This window comes from Pseudorca crassidens, chromosome 5, assembly GCF_039906515.1.
Source record: "Pseudorca crassidens isolate mPseCra1 chromosome 5, mPseCra1.hap1, whole genome shotgun sequence".
NCBI classification, from domain to species: Eukaryota; Metazoa; Chordata; class Mammalia; order Artiodactyla; family Delphinidae; genus Pseudorca; species Pseudorca crassidens.
In genome coordinates, this window is record NC_090300.1 from 130879852 (window position 1) to 130902680 (window position 22829).

The 22829-nt window shown below is 38.9% G+C and overlaps 2 protein-coding genes across 7 annotated transcripts in view; one reads left to right on the plus strand and one right to left on the minus strand.

The window, feature by feature from the left end:
* Window positions 1-1335, plus strand: part of JAM2 (junctional adhesion molecule 2) — a 407749-nt gene extending 406414 nt beyond the window's left edge. Inside the window, exon 9 of the transcript XR_010943810.1 lies at window positions 1321-1335. The gene's annotated coding sequence lies outside the window, so the exon portion shown is untranslated. The remainder of the gene's footprint in view (window positions 1-1320) is intronic.
* Window positions 1-22829, minus strand: part of APP (amyloid beta precursor protein) — a 272026-nt gene that overhangs the window by 187366 nt on the left and 61831 nt on the right. For all 6 annotated transcript variants that reach the window (XM_067739252.1, XM_067739251.1, XM_067739250.1 and 3 more), the window contains exon 3: window positions 8245-8374. In XM_067739252.1, coding sequence (XP_067595353.1) covers window positions 8245-8374 — 130 coding nt within the window. The remainder of the gene's footprint in view (window positions 1-8244; window positions 8375-22829) is intronic.

Consider the following 22829-nt stretch of genomic DNA (forward strand, 5'->3'; position numbering starts at 1 on the left):
GGAGAGAGTCACAGTACATATATACAACTCAAATAGTGCTGGTATTTCATATAAAAATGGCAACCAGAGCAGCAGGTGATTCCTGAGTCTCTACTCATCTTTTTTATTATGATTGAATTATTAGCTTAAAAAAAATGTTTTCTACTCTCAGAAATTCTAACCTCAGTTGCCGAAAGACAAGTTAAGTTATCATGTGCATATACATAAAAGGAAAGAGGTATATAGTCGATGCCAGCCTGAAAATAAGTAGTTAGATATAAATTTATATTTAAAATGATAACATAATAGTATTTACTATAAATGAAGGAAAACACTAATGCTTTTAAAAAACTAATACCCTATCATAACCTACTACTCCCTCTTCCTGAAAATGATGCATAGCCTTTAAGGTCCTACCTTCAGGACTTTGTTCATCATTGTCTAAATACCTAAAATATATCTCCATTCTTGCCCCCATCCTTGAAATCCTGGCACAATGCTACTTCTTGCCAAGGCTTCCTCAAAGTCCTTAGCCAGAAACCCCTACTCCTACATTATAAACCCAGGAAGAGGGACCACATCTCACCTATCTTCAGGGTCAACCACATGCAGGTGGTCAATAAAACCTTACATAATGAATATATAAATTACAACTCTTACTAGTCACTTTTGTAGGGTTTATTTCTTTGTGAATAGTCAATTGACTGTTTCCCAAGTTGGAAATTAAGAGAAAAAATATTTTAAATAGTCTCTTTATTATTAACAAATAATAGAAATTATGAATGGTTTTTAACTCATTATCAAGAAAAATATCAGAGCTAAATATAGAGGTATCTGTATACTCAGGATCACATATCAGTTAAAAATTTTCCTCCATATTTTAATACATACAATTAAATAGTACATATCTTTTATAAAAGCAACTATAAGATGTGCAACACCTGCAGGTAATAACTGTTTGTAAAAATCAAATGAAAGCAAATATATCTACCACGATGTTTGTCACAGCATCATTTACAACAATCACAACTAAACAAGCAACCTAACTGCCAAAAATAAGGAATAGACACACTGTAGTGCCTGGTGTAATGCTAGATTAAAAAGAGTGTTTTCAAAGAAAATTAAATTTCATGAATAAAGTATAAAAATGTTAGGTGAAAAAAAAAGCTGGCGACAAAATGGGGAACAGAATTACATAACTATTAAAAATAATAAAAACAAAACATATATGACAAAAAATAGACTGAAAGGAAGCCAAATGGTTTTTTGGTTATTACTTTTTGGTAGTGGTCACATTTTCGAAACTTCATACAATGAACGTGTTACTTCTGTAATCAGTGAATTTCAAGCACACAACTGCAACCTGCAGCACATATTACAAACGAGATGCCTATTAACCTCAGTATATATACTTTTCAATGCATTACTGAGAAGTGTTGGAACAATATCATGTCAGATAAACTGAGATTTCTTTTTCTTGCCTATCATCTAGGACCCTGCAGATAACTGTGTATTTTAGGACAACACTGACAATGGAGCACACCCATAAAGTATAACGGCAAATTTTCGAAAGCTGTTGTTTTTTTCTTAATGACTCATATTACGTAATAACTCCTAAATATACCTCCAGTTAAAAAAGACAAAATCAAACATTTCACTAAGTAAATTATTCATGCTATCATAGCTCTTATCCCTACAAAACATAAGTTATTAAAAGTCCCAGAATCAGGACAAAATAGCAGATACAACAATTAAAACCAGAAGAGGAAGCTAAATTGGCATTGGAGGCAACAAAAAACACTAAATTTCTCTTTTCTAAGTTTGATTTAAAAAAATCAATCTTTTAACTCATTCCCCTTCACAAACTTTCAGAAAACAAATCAAGCTGGAGCCAGCATAACTGGGACCAACATGGATCACTGATCTTGGCAGATGGCCTAAATGGAAGGAAAACATTTTTATGGGGTTTTCTGCTTAACCAAATGGGAGGGCCTTCACCTTCTAAGTCCTTCACCACCCAGAAGGAATCTATAGGATAAATGTAGTCTTCCTATTCAACAATCCACCCTGAAACAAATGTAGCTTCCATATGCAATTTTTTGAGAAAACAAACAAACACACACAAAACAAAAACATTACGCAAGATCAAGGATCTTTTCTGGACTTCCCTGGTGGTCCAGTGGTGAAGAATCCACCTTTCAATGCAGGGGACTCGGGTTCGATCCCTGGTCAGGTAACTAAGATCCCACATGCCACGGGGCAACAAAGCCCGCTCTGGAACCGGCGCGCCACAATTACAGAGTGCATGCGCCTCAACTAGAGAGCCCACGTGCCGCAAACTACAGAGCCCACGTGCTCTGGAGCCTGTGCCCCACAACTAGAGAGAAGCCCTTGTGCCGCAATGAAAGATCCCATGTGCCGCAACTAAGACCCAACACAGCCAAAATTAAAATAATAAAATAAATAAATATTTTAAAAAAGGATTTTTTCTGAAGAATTTTTGATGATTAATGCTGCTTAAACTTGGTTAAAGGTAAGAAGGGAGACATTATCCTTTTATTTCGGCAGCATGGTGTTTCTAAAATATATTTTCCCATAAGAAGTTATTCCTACTATATAAAACTCCTAAAGCATATCTACCAATAGATAAAACAAATTAAGAATCATTCTGTGTGTCCTTTCAAGCCTTTTGACTCTTTTTTAACCATCACTAAACTGAAGGTAGATACAAAATTTTACGTACTGATTTCATGGCCCAGCTTTTTCTGAACATAAAACTATTTGTTTATTATAAAAATTAATAGAAAAGGCCTTAAATAAAATAAAAATCACCTGTAATCCCACTGTTTGGAGATAAACACTGGTGAGATTTCTTTTCCATGCATATTTTGTTTTACACAGTTGAGAATCAGACTCTATAAACTGGTTTTGGAGTATGACTAATATTCAAAGTGGAAGATCACATAAAAAGAAGTCTGATGTCTCTACGAGGTGGGTGATTAGCCTTCCCTGATGAAGAAATGCTCCGGGATTCTGATCATTCCTTATGAGAGCACAGTGCAGACAATCCTTAAAAATATAGAATATTCAAGGGTTTGTATCCGTCTCATGTGCAGAGGCCAGGCTCATCAAGCATCGTTCCCACTGTATATTTATACAGCCCCAGCGCATACATCTTCCAGGACTTCATAAGGGATCAGATCTACAGAGTTCAGAGGTCATAGGACTGGAGGAGCCAGAGGCATTGACTAGCTATCCTACTGGATTATCGCGCTGGGGCATCTGGGCATTTAAAAAAATCCTTAGAGTCCACAATAAAAATGTTCTCCCATCCCTACCCCCATTCTTAAAGTTAGATGGAGTCTTATGTAGCAATCTTGAATGTTGTTCTGCTGTTTACTGTGTCTCAAGAGAATTGTTTCGGATAAATCCAAAAAACTACGCTGGTACAATATCTGTCAAAGTATCCAAACACATGCTTTTCACACTAAAGAAGATTAAGATAGCTGTAGATAATTGACACAAAAGTAGTCACCTAAGAAAACAATGTTTGCTTGCCTTAAAATTTTATTATAACAATAAAATTCAAAATTAAAAGGAACTGAATAACTTTCATTTCTCATCTGACCATATCTGAATAGCTTCCTTGTCATTACTACTTGTAAGTTTGGAAAGCCTTGAGTATAAAATGAAATAAAATGAGATTCACGGTAGTAATTCCTTAATTCCTAATTCCTTTGGATTAAACTATTAACCCTACTTTGCCCCCATAAATCAACAGTAACTCTCCTTATGCAATGTACCTTGCCTTTACTGGACAGTGGCAAATGCAGAAGAGCATCAGTTTCAATAGCGGGTCTATAACACCATGAAAAGTAGTAATTCAAATGGAAAGGGGTTGAATGCTTTGCAAAGAAAATATTCTTGAGTAATAATGATGTGCTTGAATCCCATATGAGATAATTAATAAAATGTTCAAATGATTAAGACAGATCTTACCGTCTGGTGCCAGAGGCATAACTAAAAGCAAAGGGTGAAATGAGAAAGCCAGCTCACTCTCAAGGGAAATCATCCACTCCATGGGAGGAAAGGGGCAACAGCAACCTAATATGCTTTCTCCATCTAGACAAGGAATGCAAGACACCTTAGAGCAGGGATGCCCAAGGCAAATACATGGCTTAGAGAAAAATAACCCAGTGTGGCACCGGATCCTGCATCTGATAAAAAGGTCAGGAAGGCTGCGTGCTGAACATAACAGGCATTTTTCTCTCTTCAAGCTTTGCTTTGAATTTTAATATGCTTAATGTTTAAGACAATCTTGTTTTCTAGGTAGCACCTTTCTAAGAATGAACTTTAGTAAAATAATCTCTTTTGTCTAAAGTATTTATTTAGATACAGCCAGAAATTTTAGAGGGTACTTATGGCAACGCTAAACAGTAATTTTTTGTTCAAGCAGCAAGTAATATATAAGAATGTTGCCTATTACTACCACAAAGTGGAAACCTGATCACGCAGAGAAATTTATCCTGGAACCATGGAGGTTCCAGTGACATGGCTGTGTCCTTTATGAGACACATTTACAGTGAGATTATTTTTAAAGTGTCACTTAGTGCCTCCAATTCATAGCCTTTCCTCCATGATTTGATTTTGTAAATCAGGTGGTTATTGGCTCTAGTACAATTCTCTTCTCATACTGTAAGGAACACTGGATTGAGAATTGAAAGACCTTGGGCTTTGGTCCTTATTCTACCACTAAATAGCTGTGTGAGTTACTGCAAGAAATTCAATCTCGCTGACCCTCATTATTTGTGCCTGTGAAGTGAGACTAATAAAACCAACATTGCCTGCCTCACAGAGGAAGTATTTCAGTGGGTGCCCTATACAAGTATAAAGAGCTTGACAGTGCTATGTGTAATAGATGTTAAAATCTAGGGAGGAAAAAAGAGGGAAGGGAGGAAAGAAGGAAGGAACAAAAGGGAAAGGGAAAGAAAGAAAATAGGAAAAACAATATATAAACTTGGGACTGTGCAGTATTAATGGAATTAAAATAATATATAAATTACACACTTATGTTTTCCCACTCCTTTTCCTGAAAACAACACACTGTGGTATTCATTGTGGTTATATTATACACCATCTTTTATAATATTATTAGTTGAAGAATGAAATTTTGCCATTTGCAGCAACATGGATGGACTTTGAGGGCATTATGCTAAATGAAGTCAGTCAGACAGCGAAAGACAAATACTGTATGATATCACTTATATGTGGAATCTAAAAAATACAACAAACCAATGAATGAAACAAAAAAGAAGCAGATAAAGAGAACAACTAGTGGTTACCCGTAGGGAGAGGGAAGGGGGGAGGGGCAGGGGAAAAAACGGGGTTATTATGGGATTATATGAAATCATGTGTGTGAAACTTCTGAAAATTGTAAAGCACTATAGAATTTAAAGAATCTTTCATTTGATAAAAAAAAAAGCAGGAAAAAAAGACTTTTGGAAAATTTGGTATCACCTAGGAATCAAGTAGTACCCACATTCCTCAATTCTAATCTAAGCTCAGTAACAAAGTAGAAAGCATTGTACGTTCTATTGATACTTGTCATGTTAGGGTCTAATTTTTGGTTCAGTGGAAAAATACCAGGGATTCATACAGGCCAGGTACCTAGTGGAAATACTTATGATTATCTAGTCCCACTTGTAGTCAAGAAGCGGTAGTGTCGATGTGTTAATTTAATACCAGCTACTATTCCAGACCTGGGGAAATTGGCTAAACACATCACAAGTGACGTCTTCTGCAATTATGCAATCTGTTCAAAAGATGAAAAAGAAATCTGATACATGCTGATGCCAAAGCCTCAGCAGGAATCAACTCCTTCCCATACTTGTACACAGGCTTTCAGGGAAAGAATTATTTTATCAGCTTTTCCATTTCCTCTTGCCCATCTTCACCCTGCACATTACAGCTCTGTAAATATTTGTGGAATATAGCTCTGTAAATATAGTGGAATGACGCATTTTGAAGTGGCCCTCTTTCCACAGTGGTTAACAAAATACGGTGAGGACAGGTCATTAACATTACTATCAAATAAGTGTTTTCTGGGTAAGATTAATTATCAAAAACCAAATTACTTAGGATGGAGTTTTCCCAAATGGTACATAACTCAGCTGATCATGATAAAAACATGTATCTGATAGTAATCATAGCATTATCACAAAATCTCCTGACTTCATATTTAGATCTGAACATATTCTAAGTATCTTTTGTTCCTTCTCACAGCGGTTTTTCCCTTGGATTTTCAATACTCCTGCCGTAGGAAGAGAGCTTTCCAGAGACGGGGAAGTGTATGGAGTAGGGGCGAGGAGAGTGGCTGGCAGAGGGGATACAATCCATCTGGGGTCAAAAGATATTTGCCACAATAGTGGCACTATGGTCGTGAAGCACGATCTTAATGTGGATTACACCTTAGTTAATTCTGAGAATTCAGAATAGAATTATGAAGCAGAGAGATCTAAGCAAAATGTTATGAGTTTACTTCTGAAACACAGCTACAGTTGTGAGTGTTATATCGGCTGTCATCAGCAATAACATGCATCCAGAGACCTAGTACCTATTGCCAGTGAGCTTATATCATGAAGAAAATGTTATTTGAAACATTTCATAGAATGGGTAAGTAAGAACCAAAAGATTGGCCCACCTAGTTAACTGGATCCCTATCTACTTCCTAACTTATACTGAATGAAATGGTTTTTAGGTTCAACAACTAAATTAGACTGAAATATACAGTTCCTGAAGACAGCTGGCCTCAATATTTCTTGACATTGGAGTTCTGTACCTAGTATTTAAACATTACTTATTTTCATCTTATTAAAACTTCACTTCTTGACCAGTCAGACAGAAATGGCTTAGAAGCCTTGTAAAGTATCGAGGAACAACAGATAAGGAGGAACAAGGAATCTCTTCAATTGCCAAATGTTTAAGAATCTGGTTTTCTACATTTTCTTTATCATAAATCAACCAGATGAAATATTCATTCATTGGACATTAGCCCAGTTTTCTATTAATGTCTCAAATTGTGTGCAGGCATGAACAGTAATCAGTATGTTCTTATGACATTCATGTTTGACCCAAGTATTATACAGATCTCCAGAATCTGTCATCCTGACCCTCTAAGTTTGCTGCTGGGACTCTTTTTTAAAGACAGATCCCTTTCAGTCTTTACAAGATGTCATTGGAATGAATATCCACATCCTCCACAGATAAATCGCTATGTCCTTATTTACAACTATCCTACCGATGAATAAACTTCGGGAAAACATCTAGATGCCAGCTATCAGATCAAAGACTGCTGATTTTCCCAATGCCTGGTTACATAAAAAAATCAACTAGGAAGAGACAGAACCAAGTCAGATTAAATATAGAGTATGAGAGTATTTCCAGAGGAAAAACTATGATACCACAAAAAACAACTCAGTTTTTAAAATAACAAATTAAAGTAAAATTTGAGGTCAGAAAGGAACACACATTTAAACCTTAGTGATCAAACTGTTCCCTCTAGTTTGAGGTAAGCAGGAAAAACAAACAAACAAACAAACTCTAATTCCCCAATTATCTTCAAACAGGAGGTGTAGTGGGTTGTTGTAGAAAGAGATTTTTAAGAAATTAGCAAAATGCACATTAGGCTCTCTTTTCTATGAAGTCTATTGAAGAAACACACAAGGTCTTAATTCTACTAAGTCCAGTTAATTAGTGTGCATGAGAATCATCTACAGAATTTGGTAAAATTAAGATTCTTGGGGCTTCCCTGGTGGCACAGTGGTTGGGAGTCTGCCTGCCGATGCAGGGGACGCGGGTTTGTGCCCCGGTCCGGGAGGATCCCACGTGCCGTGGAGCGGCTGGGCCCGTGAGTCATGGCCGCTGAGCCTGTGCGTCCGGAGCCTGTGCTCCGCAACGGGAGAGGCCATAGCGGTGAGAAGCCTGCGTACCGCAAAAAAAAAAAAGATTCTTGGGCCCCATGACTAGGCATTTTCACTCAGCAGTTATGGCATAGGTCCACAAATTTTTAATGATAATAAACACACTCGGTAAATTCATTCTGAGGCAGGAAGCTCAGACATACTGCGTCCAAAATATAGTCCAATGCAGAGTGGCAATATGCTGAAGGAAGAGCCTGCATATCTGATCTAATAATTAGAGCATCCTTCCTTTTCATCCCCAAAGCCCAGAGCCAATCAACGCCAGCTCCCAGGTCAGTCAGCTCACCTAAGCAGCGGTAGGGAATCACAATGTGGGCATGGGTCTTGCACTGCTTCCGGCCTCTCTTGCACCAGTTCTGGATGGTCACTGGTTGGTTGGCTTCCACCACATTGGTGATCTGCAGTTCAGAGTAGACCTGGGAGAGCATACAAAAAGGGTAAATCGTTACCTGAGGCAGGGCTGGCACACAAGCACCCGTTGAACCGCCACTGTTATTCTAACGTTTTCAAGCCTGCTCTAATTGTGATCTAGCTTGGGGAATTCAGGGTAAAGAAAAAGATCAAGAACCTATCATTCCATTCAAAACACTAAGCAATATAACTTTTACTTTATTTTACTGCACCCATTCCAGCTTAACATATTTTCTAGGGGAGATAAAATAGAAAGGGAGGAGGGGGCCCGCTTAAAAGCATGGGGTCATTTCAATGCAAAATAAACTGGTGTGACAATGATACTCTGTAATGCCCTAAATAAATGTTATAGTAGATACACCTGGGAATATTACCATGACTTAAATTCAACCCTCCCATGTCTTACTCAATTAGGCAAATATTTCACATACAGGGTATGACACACAGCAAGCTTCCTACATAAAAATCTTTATCTTTATTCAAAGTAATTTACATAAGAATAATTTATCAAACAGTTATCATGACTGTCATTTAGATAAAGAATTGCATTGATGAATCTCTTCCCTTGAAAATTACAGCCCTTTGCTCTGATTACTGTTCTCAACAAATCATGGTGTTTACTGAGCACTTGGAAAGAAATGGAAACTTGATGAACTAAAATATATTTGTGAAAGTATCAAATCCCTTCTATTTATTAATAACAGTAGAGATTTGAAGGAAAAATATAAACATAAAAATTTATTTCTAAAATGGGCTTTCCCTTGCATAAATCTTCCATTTCACCAGGGTTGCTGTTTTGCCAGTTAAATACAATGAAGAGAGAAAAGCATACGAGAACTGAGGGTAGAACCAAGGGAATGGTTATAATAATTGGCCATGAAATCTAAAGTGGGAATATGAAGGTTGAGATACACGTTTAAAAGGCTGTAGCATCAATGAGTGGTGGTGTGTGCTACAGAATTTTGTCCTAAAGATACCAAAGAAAATGGGGTGGTTAGAAGCAGTACTTGGAGAGTCAGAGAGCTGAAATTAAGATTCTGGGGGAGTTACAGTTATTGGTAATTGCAAGGAATATAACATGAGTATCAGAGGGCATGGCTGAAAAAGAATGATAAACGCAAGATCACAGGAGGAATGAAAATAAAAAAAAACAGAAGCTGGAATCTTGGATCATCAAGGTTGATATTAAAATCACCTAAGAATGGGGCTTCCCTGGTGGCGCAGTGGTTAAGAATCCTCCTGCCAATGCAGGGGACACGGGTTCGAGCCCTGGTCCGGGAAGATCCCACATGCCGCGGAGCAACTAAGCCTGTGTGCCACAACTAACTGAGCCTGCACGCTAGAGCCCATGAGCCACAACTACTGAAGCCCATGCGCCTAGAGCCCACGCTCTGCAGCAAGAGAAGCCAACGCAATGAGAAGCCCATGTACCGCAACGAAGAGTAGCCCCCTCTCACTGCAACTAGAGAAAGCCCGCACGCAGCAATAAAGACCAAACACAGCCAAAAATAAATACAAATAAAATAAATAAATTAAAAATCACCTAAGAATTACAAAAGATGCACTTGACTGAATGACAGAAGGTCAGGACCTAAAACCTTCAAAGATTGCCACTGCAGTAGAAAGAGCTCTCCAGATGCCTCCAACAGGTGGAGGAGAGGGGTAAATTAATCCAAGACCATGTATTTCACAGTTTGGGTGGGGGACATTTTAGGGCGAAGGAAAAAATGGTTTGGAAGTGAAAATGAGTGACAAGGAAGACATCCCTACCTCTAGGCACAATGCTATGAGAGTTGCAAGGGAAGAGCTACCTGAGGAGGCTACAGGGGAAGCAGTGCCTTTGGGGAAACACCAGGTTTCAGAACAAGAAGATACTGTCGAACAGTATGGAGGTTCCTTAAAAAACTACAAACAGAACTACCATATGACCCAGCAATCCCACTACTGGGCATATACCCTGAGAAAACCATAATTCAAAAAGAGTCATGTACCAAAATGTTCATTGCAGCTCTATTTACAATAGCCTGGAGATGGAAACAACCTAAGTGTCCATCGTCGGATGAATGGATAAAGAAGATGTGGCCCATATATACAATGGAATATTACTCAGCCATAAAAAGAAACAAAATTGAGCTACTTGTAATGAGATGGATAGACCTAGAGTCTGTCATACAGAGTGAAATAAGTCAGAAAGAGAAAGACAAATACTGTATGCTAACACATACATATGGAATTTAAGAAAAAAAAATGTCATAAAGAACCTAGGGGTAAGACAGGACCTACTAGAGAATGGACCTACTAGAGAATGGACTTGAGGATATGGGGAGGGGGAAGGGTAAGCTGTGACAAAGCGAGAGAGTGACATGGACATATATACACTACCAAACGTAAAATAGAAAGCTAGTGGGAAGCAGCCGCATAGCACAGGGAGATCAGCTCGGTGCTTTGTGACCGCCTGGAGGGGTGGGACAGGGAGGGTGGGAGGGAGGTAGGTGTAAGAGGGAAGAGATATGGGAACATATGTATGGGAACATATGTACATGTATAACTGATTCACTTTGTTATAAAGCAGAAGCTAACACACTATTGTAAAGCAATTATACTCCAATAAGGATGTAAAAAAAAAGAAGATACTGTCCACAGTGTGGGTTATGGATAGAAGGAATTTTTCTTATGATTGTCAGTCACATTCAAAGAGAGCATGCCATGATCCTGTCTTTATTTGAAATGTTGATATTTTGTTTGTTGTGGAGTTTGGGGCATTAATTTTTAGTGCATTAAAGGAGTTCCCTGGTGGCCTAATGGTTAGGATTCTGGGCTTTCACTGCCGTGGCCCAGGTTCAATCCCTGGGCAGGGAACTGGAAATCCCGCAAGCCATGTGAAACAGCCAACAATAAATAAATAAATAAATAAATAAAAGACAAAATGGTTATATTTTTTAAAAATAGTGCATTAAAATATTATTTATCTTGCTTCCTGATTGCCTCACTTGCCTCACCCTTGTCCCAACCCCGAGGTCAATCAATTAAAAAATCAGACACTGAGAATGAAAAAAAGCTGTGGTACATCCAATGGATTACCTAGCACTAAAAAGAAAGAAGCTATCAAACTATGAAAAGACATGGAGGAATCTTAGTTGAACATTACTAAGTGAAAGAAGCCAGCGTGAAAATACATGTATGATTCTAACTACATGACATTCTGGAAAAGGCAAAACTATGGCGACAGTAAAAAGACCAATGGTTACCCGGGGTTAGGGGGAAGGAGGGATGAACAGGAAGCACATAGAGGATTTGGGGGGCAGTGAAATGATTCTATATGATACTGTAATGGTGAATACATGTCATTATACATTTGTCCAAACCCATAGAATGTACACCACCAAGAGTGGACCTTAAGGTCAACTATGGACTTTGGGTGATAATCACGTGACAATGTAGGTTCATCAATTGAAATAAATGTACTACTATTCTGCTGGGGGATGTTGAGAAAGGGGGAGAAGCTATGTATGAGTCGGGGAAGGGGGTACACAGGAAATCTTTGCACCTTCCTCTCCATTTTGCCACAAACCTAAAACTGCTCTAAAAAAATAAAACGCTGATCAGTGTAGTACAAGGCAAATTCAATGGGGAGGTACATGCTATGAAAACACACAAAAAAGGATATCTAAATCAGATCCTGGGCGGGTACTGAGAAAGTTATTCTTCCAAAACACTTGCCAGTAACTTAGCTCTAAATGGAAACAGCTCTTTCCCTTTATTTTATTTTGTTCTTAAATATCTTAACTCTTCAATGCATGCATTTCAGTCGTAGATAATGCTCAACTTGAAATGCCACTAAAATTTAATATCCCCAGGGTTTTTTCCTATATGATGAAAGGTGAAGAGTGGCTTTTTGTGCAGCAATATAATCCTCCCACCACCTCTCCTTGTTTATTATATCACACAGTACAGCACTCATGAGTTATAAACTTTATGACACTAGAGAGTTTGCCATGAGGGACACAACATTACGTGCAGTAAAGTGTGCATTACTATATTTTTCTAAAGGGGTTCTAGCTGCCACTTCACAGAAATATCACCCTGCTGAGGATTTTCTCAGGAGTTTTCAGTTTTCTATTAAAAAACTCCTACAGGCACAGTCAAGTCATATTTTCTTCTTTTTAAGTTAAAACCAAAAAGCTATCTGTAGGGTACAAATTGATAAGTTAAAAAAAAAAAAGGTCTCTTGCTCATGATGTGCTCCATCTTCAGTGTCCTAAGGTATTGCACCAATAATACCTGGTACAACAGAGCAGTAACTTATTCGGTGGATAATTTTCTAGCAGATAGAATTGCATACAGACCAGTTAAGATCAGTGAAGACAGGGCTTCTTCCCTGAAGGTCACCAGAGAGCTTCACGAGGTGATCAGCCAAACACAAAATTCCCTTCCAGTTCCCACCCGGAAATCTAGGACATACGTGTTATTTACTGTGCTGCAACTCCTCTCTCCAGAACGTGGACAATGATAATTGTTAATAGGCAGTTGGAGGAGATTATAAAATCTGAACCACGTGACTCCCACATGTAGTTTGCCTACTGCCTTAACAATGGAAACGGAAGTGGCAACTTCCATGCTTCCAGTCACTTTTTTTTTTTTTTTTTTTTTTTTTTTTTGCGGTACGCAGGCCTCTCACTGCTGTGGCCTCTCCGGCTGCGGAGCACAGGCTCCGGACCCACAGGCCCAGCGGCCATGGCTCACGGGCCCAGCCGCTGCGTGGCATGTGGGATCTTCCCGGACCGGGGCACGAACCCGCGTCCCCTGCATCGGCAGGCAGACTCTCAACCACTGCGCCACCAGGGAAGCCCCCCAGCCACTTTTATCCTGAGACAAGGAGTTATTGATTCGACTTTGCCAAAGAGTATAAAAATTTGCTGTTCTCAATTCAGGAGGTATATTTTAAACAGGGGAGGAACACCAAACATTAAAGTGACAAAACTTCCTCTGAAGCACATCTAGTCCCAGTTAATCACAGTGATTACCACAGGCACAAGAAACCTCCAAGTCAGAAAGCAAACACCAGAACACAAAAACACAACAAAAAACATACTAAAGTTTCTGACAAAAATTCCGAGTACTAGATCTTATTTTTTATTAAGCAGCTCCAGTATATCACCAGAGACAAATAAGCGTTTTTGTGTTATGAGACAAATAAGCATCTTATGTTGAAAAAGTAGCATAGTCTTCGGCAAGAATAAAAATTAAAGTAATTAGGCATGCAAATGTGCTCGTGGTTAGTTGAGTCCCTGACTTTTCACCATAATTAAGTATAAGCATAGCTCAATGTTTTACATTTTCTTTGTGCATCTCACGTCTTAACATAGGAAATAAAGATATCTGAGATCCCTAACCTATTTAATTTGTATGTATTCCAACACATGCAACTGCACGTATTGCTAACACAACAAGCATTGCTGATAATTTGCTAAAACAGCAGGCATTAGCAAAACCCGACTTTTATACAGCCCCCTTCCTTTTCTAAAATGTATCCTATGTGCATCCCAATTATGAGTGACTATTTTTTATTATTAAAAAATTTAGATGACAACAGCTGTATTAAGAAACACTTAAAGCAGAAACAAATCCAGCTTGTGCCAGTTACTTGAAAGGCAAACCATCCTCAGTTCCTACAAACCTTCCTGAATTACACAGGCAGCCGCTGAAGAAATACACACCCTGTGCCCCAAACACACTCTTCTTAAGATCCTAACACCACAGTTCAGATGCGCAGGCCCCGTAGGGTCTCCCAGGTGGACAAACCTCCTCCACTCACAGTGTAATAGATGTCAATCCCTCTCTCCCACTTCAGGAATGCTTTATTGTATTTATTGCAGTGCTCCTCACATTGGGGTTAGGTATACACGTGCACCACCTCCCCAGTGAAAATACACTTTCCAAGGGCAGGAAACACAATTTCCTCCTCCTGTGTTGCTCCACCTTCATTAACGTTGGTTTAAGGTGATCAGGAGGCTGCCAACATGCCTGCCCCTCTCTGCAGTGCTCTAGCCCCCCGTCCTCTGGAAGAGCACTCATTAGTGACCATATTTTAACTCTGCAGCTCCGGCCCCGTAGCTGGTTACAGCCTGAGGAAAGCACACTGAGGACGGCATTCTCCTTCCTCGAGAGTTGTGAACTAACACATCCAGGCTCTGGTTAGATGAGGGAGGATACACGGCTGGCAGGCAGGGCAAGTCGTAGCCAGAGATGGTGCCTGTCAAAACCCGCAGGGGAATGGGAACTAGGCCTCTGGAAGAAGCAGGGAAATAAGAGGTACAGAGAGAGAAGCTAAGATGCGACAGCTGTGTACCCAAGACAGCGATAGACAGTGAACAAGACAGGGACCACCTGAGCACCTCTAACGCCAGCGAGGCGTGCCGCATCTCCTTCAATAAGCCCCCTTTTAAACATAAGCTATTTTGGTAGCTTTATTTCCCTTCCGAATGAACAACACCCAAGAAAAAAGCCCAGCTCAAAAGTTGGTTCACTAGTGTTCCCTTCCCTGATCACTTCAGCCTCTGAATCCAAAGCATTTTATCCGATCGCTTGTATTTGATCACCGACCACTTTCCACCTCCTATTACACTGATGTGCCTTCTTGCCCCATTAGAATATACACTCCTTGAAGGCAGGGACAATATGATTCATTTTTGTGTTCCCTCAATGGTGGTCAACACTGTGATAGCACAGTAAGTGCATGATAAATAGGTAATGATTATTTCTTGCTAAGTTCAGTCCATTAGACATAGGGAAATTTAGTATATATTAAGCTCCCATTGGGTATTATCAATGTATCTCTTAAAAAAGATTATCTGAATAGTATGATATTATAGTTGGATTATAAGCTTTTGAGAAAAATAAGCACTCAGTGCCTTCTAATATTATTCTTCCAAGTATGATGTAGCAACTTTTACCAGTGATAGCATCTTATATAAAAAGCAATAGATTAATGTTAATAAATGTTAATAAATACACAGCTAAGGAAGATACTTAGGAAGATTAAAAGCCAAGCTCTCACTTAGGCTAAGGAGGCCCATCTGACTGGCCCAGGCATCTGTAACAAGCAGTTATTTTGGCCATACAAACATGTTTTATCTTTGAAAGCAAATCTATCTGTACATATATTTAAAAAAAATTTTTTTAAGTGAACTGAAGAAATTTCAAGTACTAATAACCAAGAGAGGTAGAGTAGAAACAATCTTAGATCCATATTAGAAGGTTGTAGTTGGTAACTTAATTGGTTTTCCTCACTACAGAAAACTACCTTAAAACTTGGTCACCATCAGAACATTTTCATTCTAAATTTTAAAAATCTAGAGTCTCCCTTTCTCTCCCTCCCTCCCTCCCTCTCCCTCTCTCTCTCTCTCCCTCTCCCTCTCTCTCTCTCTCTCTCTCTCTCTCTCTCTTTCTCTGTCTATCCAAATTGAAAATATATTAATCTCAGACAAGATGACATTTAAGTTGTTAAATACACAAACCAAGAAAATACATGGATGATATTTAAGAAAGCCAAGAACATATAGGTATATATACAGAAATATAAAAGTATTTAAGACATATATTGTTAGAGTCCTACAAAAACTTTCCTTTATTTGCAACATTAAGGACAAACAGAAAAGTAAAAAAAAAAAAAAAAAAAAAAAAATGTGGGCTTCCCTGGTGGCGCAGTGGTTGAGAGTCCGCCTGCCGATGCAGGGGACACGGGTTCGTGCCCCGGTCCGGGAAGATCCCACATGCCGAGAGCGGCTGGGCCCGTGAGTCATGGCCGCTGAGCCTGCGCGTCCGGAGCCTGTGCTCCGCAACGGGAGAGGCCACAACGGTGAGAGGCCTGCGTACCGCAAAAAAAAAAAAGGACAAACAGGGGAACCCTCGGAGTATCCTTTTGCAACAGGCCACCTGGGACAAGGGATTAATTCATGCCAAAAGTCATATTTACACACAACTAGATTCCAAATGACCAAGGATATTTCAAGAACACAAAATCAAATGTGGCTAATAAAAAGCTGTAAACAGAGTTAATGGTCAGGGTCATGGGAATTGCTCCTAATTCTGAAAAAATTTACTTACTGTTCTTTCTAGTCTTTCAACATTTAAAATCAATTTTTAATCAAATTCTCCAGTATATTTCTTTTTGAAAAAATATGCTAGAAATTATGTAGTGTTATTAAACTGGTGTTTTAAACATGTGAGTTAGAAGTCAATAAATAACGTGTGTTCCTTTCATTCATCTTAATCAATTTACAGCTGTGCAAAAGGGATAAGCAACACATCTATCTGCACAAGGAGCTTGCAAAAAATAATGTGGACTCTGAAGGAGGTAAGATAGAGAACTGGGATTCCAGACTTCTCAAAGAACAAGAATGACTAGATTTTATAATTATTGGAGTGATAAGCACAGGGGGCATTCATTATACTATTCTTTCTACCTTTACATATGCTTGAAATTTTGAATTAAAAAGAACTAAAAGTTAAAAAACGAGTCCAGTGGAAACAAAGTCACGCTTTTAAATTTACATTACAAGTGAAAAAACAAAAATATAAACAAATCAAGATCTTAATTGTAAATGCATGATGGCACCTAGGTAGCATGTATGAACAATACATGAAACAAAAAATCAAACTCTATAGTAAAATGGTATAGAGGTAGCCTAATCATAGGATATTTTCATCCTGTGAAAGTTTTACATATCAATTTCTTTTCCAAAGAACATATCCAAGAGGAGTATAAAAAATATATGTAATTGAAGGTTTATTATGTGTCTGAATCATTGCAAATGTTTTATGTGTAGCAAATCATGTAAACCTCTATCAGTTGATAATGGCTCCATTTCATAGAAGATGAAATTGATGAAGTTAGAACACAACAATGAAAGTAGGTGACATCTCTGTTACGGTTTATCACAGGAAATTAAATATATAGTTCCCTGTGCTATACAGTAGGACCTTGTTGTTTATCCATTCTATATATAATAATTTGCATCTGCTAATTCCAAACTCCCAATCCTTCCCTCCTCCACCTCCCTTCCCCTTGGCAACCACAAGTCTGTTCTCTATGTCTGAGTCTGTTTCTGTTTTGTAGATAAGCTCATTTGTGTCATAATTTAGATTCCACACATCATTTTGCTGTACAGCAGAAATTGACACAGCATTGTAAATCAACTATACTTCAATAAAATAAATTAAAAAAAGAAAATTTATCATAAACTTTAAAAAAAAGTAGATGATATCTCTGAGCACTCAAAGAGTGTATTAATTCTAAGTTCTAAACTACTTCCACTTCAGAGTCTAAGCCAAAACAAAGCGTGTGCTAAACAATATATTTTTGTTTCTGGATTAAAATAACATAGTCTCTCCTTTAAAATTTTCTGGAACACAAAGAAAAATAATATCTTAAATTGTTTCTCAACATAAATTCTTGTAATAATGAGAGATATTGGAGACAATATCTAATTTAATTGAGAAGGAGAACTGGAAACTGAAGTTGTTCTCTGATTACAATGTTTTTTTAATTTATTTAATTTAATTTATTTATTTTTGGCTGCATTGGGTCTTCGTTGCTGCATGCAGGCTTTCTCTCGTTGCGGTGAGGGGGGCCACTCTTCGTTGTGGTGAGTGGGCTTCTCATTGCAGTGGCTTCTCTTGTTGCAAAGCATGGGCTCTATGTGTGTGGGTTTCAGCAGTTGTGGCATGAGGGCTCAGTAGTTGTGGCTCGCGGGCTGTAGAGCACAGGCTCAGTAGATGTGGCACACAGGCTTAGTTGCTCCGCGGCATTCCCGGACGAGGGCTTGAAGCCATGTCCCCTGCGTTGGCAGGCGGATTCTTAACCACTGCGCCACCAGGGGAGCCCTCTGATTACAATTTAATGAGGTGCTGGGAAGCAAGATGCAGCTGATGAAACACCAGTGCAATAATGGAAAGTACGTGCAGTGCTGTGTTTTCACAATGATGACCTTATCTAAGAGCAAGGCACAGAAAATGTTTCAGGGCACCAGCCTATTTCCCAATAACGTGGCCCAAGTCTGTTTCTGACATTGTATGCAAATATACTGTCATATGCATACATTCATACTTAGAATTGGAAAATATTGTGCAAGAACCTTGTACGACGTGTAAGTCAGTCATACCAACGTGCTGAATGTAAAGACAAATGAGGAAGGTACAAACACCAAAATAAATAGGACAGGACACGAATGTGAAAACACAAACAGATGTGTCCACGTACAGCCAAGATCCTCATTCTCTCTCTGTCAATTTATGTCTAATTTTCTAATTTTTAAAATGTCAAATCTATTGTTAATTAAGTATACTCCAATAAAAAATAAAAATAAAAAAGATATATAAAAAAACAAACTTTAAAAAAATGTCCAATCTATACAAGATTATTTATTTGTACCTCAATAAAGCTAAAAAGAAAAATATATTATAGAAAAAAACATTTTAAATAAATAAATAAGGCGGCAAATATAAAAGTCTGTAGTGTTACTGCAAATATGTAATAACTGAGTATGCATTTCGGAAGGAGCTAGACAGTAACAAGGACAAATGTTAAATCAAACATTAATCTCATTAAATGAAAACTGTGTGGGAAAAAATATCCAAACTGGTTTCATCTCTTTTACCTCTGAATCCTATGGTTTATGCAAGCAATCCTTATAAGCATACAGACCAATAATGCAGAAAATATATCTGTACTCGTATATAGATAGCTGGATACCTCTACTTAAAATTTTTCACTTAATATGAATTTTTGCATCTTTCAAATACCAAAACCACAAAGCATAGGTGCCTGTCATCTATAGGTCAATTTTAAGCTCAAAAAGGTAGACGGCACACAGAGCAAAATAATAATGGCCAAGAATGTTCCACAGCTTCTACCATGGCAGTGTCTATGATATGCCCTCAAAGTTGATTAGATTTAAAGGATCTCGTGTTGTTATTTTTAAAATTAATTTTAACTTCACATCACTATAGAATGAAGGCAGCAAGGTTGACAAACAAGTCTCGTCTGGGAGTCCCTGTCATGTTATATATTTTAGAGTAGACAGCTGGGCAAAGGAAATGGCTTTGTTTAACTCATCAGCTTTTGTTTGGTCCAGGCACTGGTATGCTTTGTTCAGCGATCCTGTTAACTTATAGACAAAACAGCTGTTCATTTAGAGCAAGAAGGTTAAAGAAACAGAAAACACATACTGTTAATTGCGGAAAAGAAAACACTTAGGAAAAAGAGAGTTTACCCATAATCTAATAGAAAGACTAGAAACAAAGCCACATTCACCTAAGTTTCCCAGATGGAAATCTCTGCCAGCACTTGAGGCTTAACCTGTTCAAAGCTCCCTCCAGAGACCTGCTCCCAGTGTAAATTAGCAGAGCCGTGGACACCTGCTCTAAGCCCCTGCCTCCCAGGATGTGTTCTGCATGTTAGGGATGCAGAGGGTTGAAGAGCCTGGGTTTTAAGTTCTCTCCTTAAAAGAGGAGGAAGAACAGTACTGAGACTTACACAATTTCTCGTTGAATTGACCATATTTAACTTTTACAATACACTCCTGTGTGCTCCTATCATAAAAGGAGGACGTGGTCTAAGATTGGTTAAGCAGCTTTCCTGGACTGCTCAGGTGTCAAAGAGCAAAGGCTGCATCTGAATGAAGGTTTGATAGGGAAGCCCATGCTTTGCCTTCACTGTGCTTGACCCTAAGGGCTCCCTTATAACAGCATCTTGGGGTATCTCATATGTGCTCATCTATACAACAAGGATGGGCATGATGATCTTTCCTATCCCTTTCACACTAGCATCTTGAGATTGGAATTCCCTTCTCTCCCCAATCCAAATCACCCTTAGATATAGGCTAATTTTTCCAAAAGTGTCTTGACCAGAAAACACTCCTGCTAAAAACAATCCCATAGCCCTTACTCATCTCTAGAATTAGATCTCTAAACCCAGATTTACAATCAAGATCCTCTACTTTACAGCCCCATTCTACATTTTCAATTTCCTAAATTCTTTTCTCAATTTATCTAATTGTGTGTTTAGAAGCTCCTATTAGCCAACAATGTTGTCTGGCCACTCAGCAACACCTGACACGAAATCTCATCTTGAATCAGGAAATATCTGCTCAATTTGCCTGAAATAAATTTGGGACAGAATAAAACTCTTCAGATGAAGAACTGAAGTATACTTCCAATATTTTCTTCTCTCAACCTAAAGCCTTTGGTTTAAATAAAACAGTGTTGTTTTTCTTTCTTTTGAAATGAAACCTCATTTCATTCAAAAGAAAGAGGACAACAAAATCTAAAAATTCTAATTTTTCTTCCTAGGCTTTATAATGTATGTTTCAAGGGGAATATTATCCTAGTTTTGATCTACTTATAAGACTTCTAGGTTCCTTAGGCCAATACCTGGGTAATGTAACAGTTCATTAAGGCAAATGGCCACCTTAGGCTGTTAAATGATGAATAATTTACATAGCTATTTTCAAATTGTTTCTGCGCTGGCAGCACTTTCTATATCTAGTATAGAATGAAGGAAAGGAACTTTTTTCTACCAAAGGACCACAGAGGACAATAATCGTCAAGGGAACATCTGTTGTCATCTATTACTGCACACAAACTATCCCAAAACTTAATAGCTTCAAACAGTAAGCATTTCTTATCTCACACAGTTTCTGGGCCTGAGGAGTCTGGAAGAGACTGAGCTGAGTGATCCCGTCTCTTACAAGGGTGCAGTCAAGATGTCAACTGGGGCTGAGGTCAAATGAAGGCTCGACTAGGCTACAGGATCCACTTCCAAGTGGTTCATTCATTGCTTGGCAAGTGACTGCTGGCTGCTGGCAGAAGCACCGAGGTCCTCAGCACATGCACATCCCTACAGTGCTGCTTGAGTGTCCTCATGACATGGTGGCTGGCTTCCACCATAGCAAAAGTATGTAAGGTAGAAGCCACGTGCTCTTTATGATCCAGCCTCAAATGTCGTACACGTCATTTCTGCAATATCCTCCTGCACACTGCGGGAGGAGACTAAGGACTACGTGTGGATGCGAATACGAGGAGGGAGGCAAGCACTGTTGGGAGCCATCTTGGAGGTTAGCCACCACATAATAATTTAGAATTCCTCACAATTCTGTGAGTTGACTGAGTGATCCTTCACATGGTGTCGTCAGCTAGAGTACTGCAAGGAAGCCTGCAAAGTCCATCCTGGCCTTGCATACGTGGCTGGTGCGGGCAGCTGCCTGGGAGCTCAGGTAGGGCTATTGAATGAGGGCCTCCATTCTCTTCTACTTGGGCATCTCCACATGGCTGCCTTCCCAGAGTGCAAAAGGAGACACTTCTAGGCTGAATTAAGGCTTAGACCCAGAACTAAACCAGCACCACTACCACTCTATTCTACTGGTTAAAACAAGTCTCATGTCCAACCAAGATTGAAGGGGAGGTTGTAACTGCTAGAAAACATAATTCAACAGTCAACAGTAGAACATATTAACACAGGGTCACATAAAGAACCATCTAGGGTTGCTTCCTGTTTTCAGGAAGTGTACTTAGTGATCATTTAGTACATTTAACTGAATATTTAAGGCCCTGCTATATGTTTATCACTCTACTATTGAGCATTATCATGGCACCTACATCTCAAATGGGTAAAAATAAACTGAGGGCAAATTTGGACTGAGGGCCAGCAACCCCTACCTCTTGCTTAAAAGTTTCTTTAGGATTCTATCAATGGAAAGAAACAGTCTCTGCAGGAGGAGACCACAAGGCCATTTCAGGAGAGGTTCTTTCAGTGTAGAGAGCAGGGCAGAACATCTGCCCTATTCAGTTCCAATCTCTGTGCCAACAACAGGCCGTCCACAAGCAGTTACTAAATGACAAACCACATGCTCTGAGTCAGAGCCGAGTGTTGCATAAAATGCTTTGTAAAGCATGATCTCTAGAAACAGTAATTCTCAGTGACACTTTAGGCCTAAAATCCTTTTGCCCAAAGGAGCGAAAGTAAGTCCTAGTCTTAGCTCAGGCTGCCATAACAAATTACCGTAGACCAGGTGGCTTAAATAACAGGAATTTATTTTCTCACAGTTCTGGAGGCTGGAAGTCTAAGATAAGGGTACCAGCATGGTTGGGTTCTGGTGAAGGTTCTCTTCCTGGCTTGCAGATTGCCACCTTCTCTCTAGGTTCTCACATTATCTTTTTGTGTGAACGGTCAGAGAAAGCAAACTGTGCAAGCTCTCTGGTGTCTTTTCTTATAAGGGCACTAATCCCATCACAAAGCCCCCATCGTCATGACCTCATCTAAACTTGATTACCTACCAAAGGCTCCATCTCCAAATACCATCCCATTGGACCTTAAAGCTTCACCATATGAATTTTGGGAAAGACACAAACATTAAGTCTACAGCAGTCCTCAATACACATTTGATGAAAAAAAAAAATGAA